The 12,366-nt window shown below is 33.9% G+C and overlaps 1 protein-coding gene across 1 annotated transcript in view; it reads left to right on the forward strand.

Moving 5' to 3' along the window:
• The window catches only part of adarb2 (adenosine deaminase RNA specific B2 (inactive)), a 188,110-nt gene that overhangs the window by 166,948 nt on the left and 8,796 nt on the right, over positions 1-12,366 (forward strand). The window contains exon 7 of the mRNA XM_051098702.1: positions 3,126-3,294. Coding sequence (XP_050954659.1) covers positions 3,126-3,294 — 169 coding nt within the window. The remainder of the gene's footprint in view (positions 1-3,125; positions 3,295-12,366) is intronic.

Genomic DNA, 12,366 nt, shown 5'->3' on the forward strand with positions numbered 1-12,366 from the left:
TCATGTAGTTTTAAAAAAAAGTTTTATTTCATTTTTAAGACAAGTTTTAATTAATTTAATGACTGAAAATGTCACGTGGGGCAACATATTTACCTTGCAACTTGAGTTATCATGAAAGAAAGGTTTTAAATTTTTTTTCCGTCCCAAGGTGAAAAGGTTTATTTCCACTTTTTCATTGAATTCAAATATTGCAGGCTAAGATAATGTATGTGAAGGTATAAATGCACACATAGGGTACAATGGTGCTGAAGGCGCCCCAGGGTAAAAGGCGCCTTTGATATTATTTTCCTCTAAACCGCTAAATGGGAGAAAAACATGGCGTAGCACTTTGCAAAAAAATCCGCTTTTCAAGATACATGTGCAAGTTTGGCCGATCCTTAACACAAACATGGACAGCAGCGCACAGTCGATTCTGTGCTAGCTTGAGCTAATAAAATGTTGGAGATTTAAGTAGCAAATGAGAATCGCTAAAATTCTTGAATATATTTAGAGACAAAGGTCTTAATGATTTTCAGTTTTGTTTAAGATAATTAAAACAGCAGTTTTTAAATAATGAAATAATATGTAAAAGTATGGTATTTGGGGTAAAAAGCACCCCTGCTGTTGGGGTTATAATGCACAATAATTAACATGACAATTAACAGAAGGCTGACTTTTCCATTTGTTGCCATGACATTGTTAGATTCAGATGGTAAATATCATATATTATGTTGGGTGTCCATCTTAGAGATAATCTAGGAGATGTTTAGAGTGAAACCATCATATTTAAAGGGGTCATCGGATGCAAAGTTCACTTTTACGTGTTGTTTGAACATCAATGTGTGTTGGCAGTGTATGTACAAATCTACCCTATAATGATATAAATCCATGCAGTGGTTTTTAATTAATCTGTAAAAATAATATCCCCTTTTTCAAATCGAGCCATTCTCAGATGCCTGTTGGTGTGGCGTCACACCCACAGAGGCCACTTCCACAATAGTTGATTGACATGAGGGTCTTACCTCAGACCTGCCTTAAATCAGCTGTAACAGTCCAACCTCCATTGTTTCAGTGCCGGAGCAGTGATGTAGGTTAGACAAGAATATCTCAGATTGGGCAATTGAGGTGTTGTGTTGCTGGATGTAATAATAAACATAATGGTCGTCAATTAATCCCGACATCTAAGCCACTGCAGATGGAGTGGATTATGTTTGTTTGTAAAGGGAATGCACCTCCTGATCTACATAAATGTGTCTGTTCACGCAAATCATTCATGATCCAGCTTCACTTACAGCAGAAGTATAAGGGTTTTTTATCAATCTTTGCGATCGCCTTTCCTAGTAACGTGCTAGTTAGCAAGTTTAGAGGCAAAACACGGCTAAATGCGGCTAAAGTAAACAGGCTCATCACTCTACCGAGAGAAGAGAAGGGCGGGGCAAGCAGAGCTCATTAACATTTAAAGGAACCTCGACCAGAACAGGATGATTTTTGCAGAGCTGATTTTGGCAAGGTAAAAAGGGTGTTGTTTTACACTACCATTGAGAATTTTTAACCAAAGTATATTATAGACTTTTCATTAAGAACCTAAAGAATTATATCAACTTGTGGAAAATGGGCATCCGATGACCCCTTTAAAAACATGGTATTAATCATATTATATAATAAAATATCATTTGTTTTTACTACTGTAAATCTATATTAAATTATTATGGGATCTCCTTCAGTGCTTTCAGAATCTTTACATTTTAAAATGATTTTTAAACTACAGAAATGAGTTTCTATATTTTAAAATGTGTTTTATATTAACATGTTTTAATAACAGTATATTTATTGAACAAATTAATAATTGTATTTATCAAAATAAGCAGAAAATAGTACAAACTTTGCTAAAGTGATTGATTTGAACAAGTATTAACTTTATTTACATTATTTACAAAAAAAAAAACATTATTTTAGCTAAAGTATTTGTATCAATACTGTGTGCCTTTTACCCCATGCTGGTGAGCCTTTTACCCCGTGTGTGGGGTAAAAGGCCCCCCTTGCCACCTCATTTTCACAAAAATCTGTTGCTCCAAAAATGTTAAATACAACGCATTTTAAAGATATTAAAAGGATAGTTCACCAAAACATTTAAATTTGCTAAATATTTACTCACCCTTAGGCCATCGAAGAGGTACATGAGTTTGTTTCTTCATCAGATTTGGAGAAATGTAGCATTACATCACTTGCACACCAATGGATCCTCTGCAGTGAATGGGTGCTGTCAGAATGAGAGTCCAAACAGCTGATTAAAACATCACAATATTCTGCAAGTAATCCAGCGAAAATCTGCATATTTGTAAGAAACAAATTAATCAAGATGTTTTAGCAAACCATTTTATTTCCCAGCTATTTTCGCAGTCCTGTCATATATTGATTTCTCCAGAAGAAAAAAAAAAGTTGGGGTCCAGTTATTATATTATATACTTACTTACCTCAATTCTAAATGGATGAACAAAGCTAGATTGAAAAAGTAAATGTAATTATTTATTTATTTTATTTATTTTTTCATATACAAGAAATTTTCATATACATTTTTTTCATATTCGTCAAAATTCGTCACATATAGAACATCACAGTGGCTCTGAATTGTCAAAACATCTCAAAAAATGCTTGCTTAAGGATGCAAAAAATGCAGAAAATTGAACGCGATCCAGTTTTGTTTTTTTTTGTTACTGGTGAAAGTTTCGGAAGCAGGGTGTAAGCGTGATTGACACAGCATGAGGCTTTATTTGTTTTGCATGAGAATTTCTTACTGTGCTAGGACCTTTAGTCTTTCAAGTCTTATAGATGTGTAAATACTATTAAACTTTTTTTATAAAATGCATTTGTTTACATTTAAGTGGAACTTGAAAAAAATATATTTGCTTCTGAACATTTTTTTTATTACTGTTTATTTTTATTATTATTTAAGTTTTTGGAGAATTGCACCACTTGACATTTTAGAGCCTGAACTCATTTTGCCTTGTCAGGAAAAAAAAGCCAAATTATCTGATCTTTTAAGAGACTTACTGACCTTGACTTACTGACCTTAAAGTGTATTTTTGAATAAGTGAATAGATAAGCCAAAAGTTGAACTTCATCAACACTCTTTGGATTTTCCACAGTGCACAGCAACAGATACTTGGTAAAGAAGTTTCACAGCCACCTACGGACAAAGATTGAATCAGGGGAAGGCACGCTGCCTGTAAAGTCAACAGGTCCCGTTCAGACGTGGGACGGAGTCCTTCAAGGAGAACGTCTCATCACCATGTCATGCACCGACAAGATTTCCAGGTCAGTATCAAGAACACAGAACATTCACTCTTAAACGTTTAAGTAAGTAATCAAACACAGGTCTCATCTTTGTGTCCCTGGACATTCCTGCTATGAGAAAAGGGTAAATGAAAGGTCTGATCCCAGTCTGAGATGACAGAGTTGATGGCCTGAAATGAAGCGTTTTGAATTCAAAGTCCACATATACACAGTTTCCTATTTTTACTAATATTTGGAACAGGTGACAGGATCTTGTTACAGTATGTTCATTTTAGAAGCAAAAAGTTTTTGCATTCAGTTTGAAATTTAATATGTATCTGATACGTGCTTTTTGACCATTCAAAAGTTTTTTCTTTAGTTTTTTTTTTTTTCCCCAAGTCTTATGCTCAGCAAGGCTGCATTTATTTGATCAAAAAAACAGTTAAAACAGTAGTTTAAAATAAGTTTTCTTTTTTTAGTAACATTTATAATAACAACATGCTATGAATCATTAGTTAAGCATTAGTAAATAGTTAATTAATCATTTGTAAAGCATTATTTCTTACATTAATAGACATTATTGAGTAGTTTATAAATACAGCTATAAATGCTTTATTCTTTGTTTATAAGTATCTATATAATATGCTTAATAATTGTATTTTCATACTTTATTAAGAATCAGTTAATAATTTCTAAATTACCACTACAAACCACTGTGCGCAAAGCACGCACGCTACGCTAAAAGTTCAAAATTAGTTGACCCAGTAGTAGTTCGGTGTGAAAGCCGCTTAATGCATTATACAGTGTTGAAGTTTACAACATAGAGGTGTGCACGGTTCGCTTACATAAGCAAATTGCGATCAGCCACTTCAACCGTTTCATCATCAGACTCCGGCTTGAATTGGTAAGGTAAAATCTATGCCATCTTTTCTATGTATTGACAAGTCTCCAGGGCTGTCATTCAGTTATGGCAATGGGCGTATCGTTTTCTGACGTGCTGTACGCAATAGACCAATCATAAAGGACTGTGCCATCTGACCAATCACAGCAGTGAGGGCTCACGGAAAAGAGGGGTTTATAGAGACTGATTCTTCAAAGTCGTTTACGAATCATTTAGAAATGAGGTAAAATTAAATCTATTTTTGGAGAAAACTAAAGTGTTTTTTGACCTGCAAACCTGTTTTAGGAAACTAATAAAACAATATTAGCAACCTTTAAAATGGCGTAATATGAGCACTTTAATGTAGGAACAATGCTTTACAAATGATTAATTAACTATTTACTAATGCTTAACTAATGATTTATAGCATGTAGTTATTATAAAGTGTTACCAGTTCGAAAACATTTTTTGTACTGTAACATTATAAAAATCATTAGTCTGCATCATATTCAGTTATTCTTTTTTGCCTTTTCTGGAAATCATCATTTGATGCTTGATTGTGCATAAAAAAATTAACCTAGAAAAATGTTATGTGTTGAAATGTATTTGACAATGTCCTGCAGTATAAATGATGTGTTCAAGGTGATATTGTACCATTTTGTCGTCCCCCAAACCCCCCGCCCCTTTCAGAGAGTAGATTGCTGAAGTGTGATTTGTGAATCTCAAGTGCTGGACAGTGTATTGGTTTAAGGTTTACCTTTATTAGAGGATTAGTTTTTATGAGGACGACACAGCTTCGTTTAAATAGGACGACTTTTATACGCCATTATAATGGCAGAGGGAAAGGTTGGTGTGATATTTGCCTTGAGGAAGGGAGCTATTTAAACCAGTGGTGTTTGGGACTGGAATGATCACCATTATTGTCTTATGATGATGCCTGTGATTTGATTGATAATCCTTTAATAATTAGCTTCTGTATGAGATACGTCACAGTGTTAATCTGTGTTCTCATGGGCATTCTGGATTTTTATATGTACCTAAGATTGCAGCTTCGTTTTTATTCATAGCAGGGATGTTTTGTTTTGTCATTTTGAAATCAGAATTGATATTATAATCTTAATGCACATTCATGGACCTAATGCGTATGAATTATGAGTGTACTTGTTTCATTATTTAATCACAAAATACAGTAAAAACAGTAATATTTTAAACTATTATTAAAATTTTAAATAAGTATTTTCTATTTAAATATATATTTTAAAATGTAATTTATTGCTGTGATCAAAGCTGAATTTTCAGTGTCATATGATCCTTCAGAAATCATTCTAATATGCTGATTTACTGCTAAAGAAACATTGGATATAATTATTAATGTTGAAAACAGTTGCTGCTTCATATTTTTCTGGAAACTGATACATTTTATATTTCAGGATTCTGTGATGAATTTTAAATTTCAAAAGAACAGCATTTTATTTAAAATAGAAATCTTTTGTAACATTAAAATGTCTTTAATTCATTTTAACTCCTTAATTCAATGCATATTTGCTTTCAAAAATTATAATTTATATAAGTATTGTGTATTATATAAAAAATGTTGCATTTAAAAATGATATAAAACAATGTTTTTCTATATTAATATACATTCAAATTTAAATTATTTCTGTAATTAAAGTTGAGTTGTCAGCATCATTACTCCAGACTTCAGTGTCACGTGATCCTTCAAAAATCATTCTAATATGCTGATTTATTATCAGTGCTGGAAACAGTTGTGCTGCTTAATATTTTTTTGGAACCCGTGGTACTTTTATTCAGGATTCTTTGATCTATAAAAGGTTAAAAAGAACAGCATTTTTTAAAATGCTTTTCTAACAATTTACACTACTGTTCAAAAGTTTGGGGTCAATAAATTTGTATTCTTTCTTTTTTTTTGAAAGAAATTAATACTTTTATTCACCAAGGATGTGTTCAATTAATAAAAAATAAGTGATAGTATAGATTTACATGGTTAGAAAATATTTATATTTTAAATAAATGCTGTTCTTTTTAACTGGTATTCATCAAAGAATCCTGAAAAAAAGAATCACAGTTTCCAAAAAAAAAAAAAAAAAAAATTGGCAGCACAACTGTTTCTAACATTGATAATTCTAATAATAAATCAGCATATTAGAATGATTTCTGAAGGATCATGTGACATTTAAGACTGGAGTTACAGCTGATGAGAATTCTTCTTTGCATTACAGGAATAAATAAATTATATTTTAAAATATATTAAAATAAAAAACATTATTTTATATTGTAATAACGTTTTGCAATATTGCAGTTTTTTTCTTTTTTTGATCAAATAAATGCATCCTTGATAAGCATAAAAGACTTCTTTAAAAAAAACATTACAAGTCTTACTGATCTCAAACTTTTGAGCGGTATTGTGTATATAATATATATATATATATATATATATATATATATTTGTATATGCAGGAAAATGTGACACTTATCCCGTTTAATGAGAACTGTAAAATTGGTGGGGATTATTCAGCTGTAGTGTAGTTTCCCTCTCTCCTGAGACATTTAGGCATGTTTTAATGAAGTCTCACGTCTCACTCTACATGATCTTAAGGCCCCTCAGAGCTTTATTGGACGTCAGAATGACACTGCGGTTAGTGTAACAGGTAAAGTAAGCAGATGGATATTTTCTGAGGCATTTCGCCTATCGAGTGTGATTACTCCAGTTTCAGACATTGTGTTGCTTTCACACTTCTGTCTTGTTGACACTTAGTCCACACCTTCTGTGAGTGTGTGAATCGCACTGCCCAGAGATCACACACTCAGGTCTTCAACGCACACAGCTGTGTTTGCGCTGGCTGCCATATGCTTGATTTAATTACCACAATCAGTTAGCTTCTGCTTTGTTTATGTGAGCTTTGACAACCTGAGAAGTGTGATTGTGAACGTTTCTGATTACTGGTACTGTTAAATACATGCAAGCAGAAGTAAAGGCTGTGATCAGTTAATAGATTTAGGGTTAATATTGAGTTAATATTATCAATGTAATTTTACTAAAATTATTAAAATAAATGGTTTTGCATTTGCAATGTTGGTTTTATTTATTATTTATTTTATGTATTTGTTTTTTGTTTTTTTGCTTAAATTAAAGGCAGTACAGCCAAAACTGCTATGCTGTACAATATCAGTTGTACAGGGTTGTCATAATTTTTTTTTTTTTTTTTTGACATTACAATAATGAGAATTGCTATAATGCTTTTGTTAATAAATGTTTGCATTTAATTTACTTTAATTAAGTAGACAACCACCTATTATACAGTGGCATGCAAAAGTTTGGGAACCCCTTGCAGAATCTGTGAAAATGTGAATAATTTTAACAAAATACGAGAGACCATACAAAATGCATGTTATTTTTTTTTAGTATTTAGTACTGTCGTGAGTAAGATATTTTACATAAAAGATGTTTACATACAGTCCACAAGACAAAAAAAGCTGAAATTATTAAAATAACCCCTTTTAAAACTCTGGAAACCCTTGGTTCTTATTACTGGATGTGCTTAACTCAATGATCTATGAGTTTTTTTTTTTGATGGTTGTTCATGAGTCCCTTGTTTGTTCTGAACGGTTAAACTGAGCACTGTTCTTCAGAAAAATCCTCCAGGTCCTGCAGATTCTTCAGTTTTCCAGAATCTTTTGCATATTTGAACCCTTTCCAGCTGTGATTGTATGATTTTGAAATCCATCTTTTCACACTGAGGACAACTGAGGGACTCAAACACAACTAATATAAAAGGTTCAAACATTCACTGATGCTCCAGAAGGAAACACTATGCATTAAGAGCCAGGGGGTGAAAACTTTTGAACAGGATGAAGATGTGCAAATTTTTCTTATTTTGTTGAAATATCATCGTTTTCCATTTAGTACTGCCCTGCGGAAGCTACAGAAGATACTTGCATGTTTCCCGCAAGACAAATGAAGTACAATATACCTTGATCTTAAAATTCAAAAGTTTTTAGCCCCCAGCTCTTAATACATCATGCTTCCTTCTGAAGCATCAGTGAATGTTTGAATCTCTTTTTAATAGTTGCGTTTGAGTCCCTCAGTTGTCCTCAGTGTGAAAAGATGGATCTCAAAATCATACAGTCATTGTTGGAAAGGGTTCAAATATGCAAAAGATGTTCAGGACAAACAAGGGACTCCTGAACAACCATCACAAAACAAAAAAACAGTCATAGGTCATCCAAGTAATCACACACACTATTAAGAATCAGGGGTCCTCAAACTATTGAAGGGGGTTATTTTAACAATTTCAGCTATTATTAATATTATTATTATCATTCTTCTTATTATTTTTATTTTTAATTTATTTTTTGGTAATTTTTTTCTTCTGGACTATATGTCTTTTATGTTAAATGTCTTGCTCAGAACAGTACTAAATAAAAAAATAACATGCATTTTGTATGATCTCTTTTATTTTGTTAAAATCTTTCACATTTTCACAGATTCTGCAAGGGGCTCCAAAACTTTCACATGCCATTGTGTTTTGAAGGAGAAAACTCATATTTTTTTTATATATATAAAATATATATATATTTTTTTTCACAATAGTATGAATGCTTCTCAGAGCATAACATAACACAGAGAATGCACTTTTTTTTTTTTTTTTTTTAGCAAGCTGCTCTTCATTTGGTTTCCCTATTAATAAGGAGCATTACACAATTAGAAACCATATTTAAATGTGTACCAGTTGAAAAATTCGTACCAGTATCTTCTAAACCAGTAAATCACCCAGCCCTGCATGTAATGTGTTGAGGCTGGGCACAGCGACAAAGAGTCACATTAAGGTGAAGCTCGCTCCCCTGGGCCATTAATTTGACCAATCAGATTGCATCGGCTGGGACCACAAGGGTCTGATTCTATCTGGCTAGGTCATCGTGCAGGGTTAAAGTAATTACTTTAGAAAAAAAAAACACAGAATAAGACAAAATAGAGCATCCAGAGCTTCTTTTTTTTCCCTGAGTGCCACTCCTTTTCCATTTTATATCCCGTTGAGTTATCCCGCTCTTTTGTTGAGCCCACAACTCAGAGGGGTCGTTGATCAAGGTCACCATCAAGAGCAGGCTGGAAAAGAGGTTTAAAGTCCTTATAGTCCCTTATAGACCAACTCCATTCATCTCCACTGCCCTCAACCAGCTCACCCTGTTTTTCATCCTTAGTCGCACTCATTTTTTTCATCCCTTCATCATCTTCCCTGACCTCACATCATTATCCTCCATCTCACCCTCCCGCGCTCCTCCGCTGCCTCCGTTCGGCCACAGGAAACCTATTCTGTGATAATGGGACCCTGCTGAAATTACATTGCATTTTCTAAATCTGTATTTTACTTCCAGTAAATATTTATATGACATAAGATTTTATATATGCATGTATTATATATTATATATAAATATTATCAAATAATAAAATGATTAAATAAGGCATTTGTCATAATTTATGTATCATAATGGAGTTTGTTTAAGTGTAGGTGATTCACCAGATTGATTTCTGTGCCTGGACGCGATACAGTGAGCTTCTTACTTTTACAGAGTTATGATAGGTGTCGTTATTGTTCGGAGGCAGTAAGGTATGCTGAGCTGATTGAGTGGAGTGGATGTTTAATTAAGTTGATGAGTGCTTTAATTGAAGGCATAAATGGCATGCCTGTGAATATGATCCGTCATATTCCATTTGGGTTTTATGTAGATGAACACATTACTTTAATGGCCTGCCGTTTTACAGCACTGGAGGGGGTGCTGGGAGAGAGCGAGACGGGGGGTGAGGGAGGTTAGGAGGAGGGTACGAGGGAGGGTCGCCCCGTTACGTTTCTACAGCAGCCAGATGGCTTTTCTTGCAAGAGAATTAAAAGATGTTTCTAATTCACATCGTTGCCTCCTGGGTAAATTAATATTGCAAGGCCGAATCGTTTCTGTTTTGGTAGAATCCGAGACGGAAAGGGAGAGAATTAAAAATCATTTTTTCTGGATAAGCAGGAGATTCCACAAGCAGATTGTTGCTCAGGTAAACGGATCTATATTAGAGACGCGGGGCGGCAGCTCTTGAAGAGCGGCCCGTGTTAATTGACTGCTTGGGAAAGCAAAAACTATAATGGCTTATTAGTCATGAACAGGGATGAACAAAGAGAGAGAGAGGCGCCTGCAATCATTACCGGCATGATAAAGAGACATTAATTAAGCAAAAGAACAATGATGTAAAAATTAGCTGCTTAATATTTCTAAATGATTGCGCTTTTCATAAATACATTAGCTTATGGTCTGAGGTTAAAAACCAAATGTTTATTCTGTCTAGTGATATTCTACATTCTGAATTTAGCCTGTAATCAAATGCAATATCTAACTCTCTCTCTCTCTCTCTCTCTCTCTCTCTCTATCTAAACTTTTAATGCTGTGTAGATACTAAATTATTAAAATACTTAAAATGTTTAATGCATATTGCACATGAAAAGTAGTACAAATTGGCTGAAATCACAAACTTCAATCTGATTGGCTGTTGTTAACGTAATTTTAGTGTCTACATTGGTTACAAAGAATTGGGTTAGTACAAAGAACACTAGAAATCACAAATTGGTGTTGTGAAATGTGGTTTGTGGGCATTGATCAAAAGGAGTTTTCCTGTTTAAAGGTGCAGTTGCATTTACCGCTGTTCGCAAAGATTTGCAGGCAAAGTTTTGTCATTTTTATAAGGAACCACTTGATCAGGAATTTTGGTGAAACAGAAATCTATTTGTAGGGCTGCATTAATTAATCGAATGCGATTTCCATGTGCATTTTGTCAGTAAAGCCGGTTTTGTAATCGGCAGTAAACTTCCATCACCTGCTTTCAGATGGAGCAGCATTTACTACATAGAGCCGTAGTTCACTGATAGGTTACGCAAAAAAAATTGCAGACAATATTATTGCGCGATTATGAAATTGAAAGAAATCGTTTGCAATAATGACAGCTGTTTGCGTAGCTTCTCAGTGAATTACGGCTCTGTGTAGTACATCTAAAAGCCTGTGAAAATACCACATTTAATAACATGTTTTTACTCTAAACTCACTTCATAACATCAGTCGAGTGATTGAAATAAATCCTTCTGTGAGATGGGAGTTATTTTAGGCATTGCATTCTAAATATACTTCATTATTATGAAAATTATAATAATAATAAGTCAGATAAAGCATATGTTGTCATAGTCGTGTGTTTATTAGTCACGTTTAATTAATGAAAGCAGTTAAATCTTGTGTTTATTCAGCTGCAGCGATTTCCTAGGTTTCTTATTCAGGCGTATTTGGAGTTTCCACACGAGAGCGCCTTCTGGCCTTGGATGAAGATTTACTGCTGATCACAGAACCATGCTTTACTGAAAGATACGCATGACAATTGCAGCTTCTGCCTAATCACAACTGCGATTTCATTTTGATTTATCGTGCAGCCCTATCTGATTGGTTTGAAAGTGTCTTCTGTGTGAGTTGTGCTTCATTGCAACATGATTAGAAATAGACAATGGACCTTACTTTGCCCACAGAATTTTGCTGAAATTTCGCTAATGAGTCCGAACCTTAAATGGCCAGAATGTTGCCATTACAGAATTACTTCACTTCCAGAATAAAAATTTCCTGATAATTTACTCACCCCCATGTCATCAAAGATGTTTATGTCTTTCTTTATTCAGTCCAAATTAAATAAAGGTTTTTGAGGAAAACATTTCAGGGTTTTTATCCGTATACTGGACTTCAATGGGGATCAACTGGTTGAAGGTCCAAAATGCAGTTTCAAATGCAGCTCTACACAATCCCAGCCGAGGAATAAGGGTCTTATCTAGTGAAACAATCAGTCATTTTCTATATAAATACAAATTGATAAACTTTTCAACCACAAATCCTCATTTTGCACTAGCTCGGCTTCACGTATTACGAAGTCACGTTGGAAAGGTCATGCATGACCTTTGTTTACAAAGCGAACATGCAAATAAACTCAAATGCCTTTTTACAAAAAAACATTTCGATGTTGGAGGAGAAAATGAGTTTTTCGTCCTACAATACCTTTTGAACCGGAGTACGCAGACGAAGAACTAACCATGCGCAAGCTTTCCAACGAGATTATGTAAGTTGTTGTAAATCGTAGAGCTAGTGCAAGACAAGCATTTATGGTTAAAAAGTGCATACATTTTTACTGTCCACTATATGGAGAA

This window comes from Labeo rohita, chromosome 24 (genome assembly GCF_022985175.1).
Source record: "Labeo rohita strain BAU-BD-2019 chromosome 24, IGBB_LRoh.1.0, whole genome shotgun sequence".
NCBI lineage: Eukaryota > Metazoa > Chordata > Actinopteri > Cypriniformes > Cyprinidae > Labeo > Labeo rohita.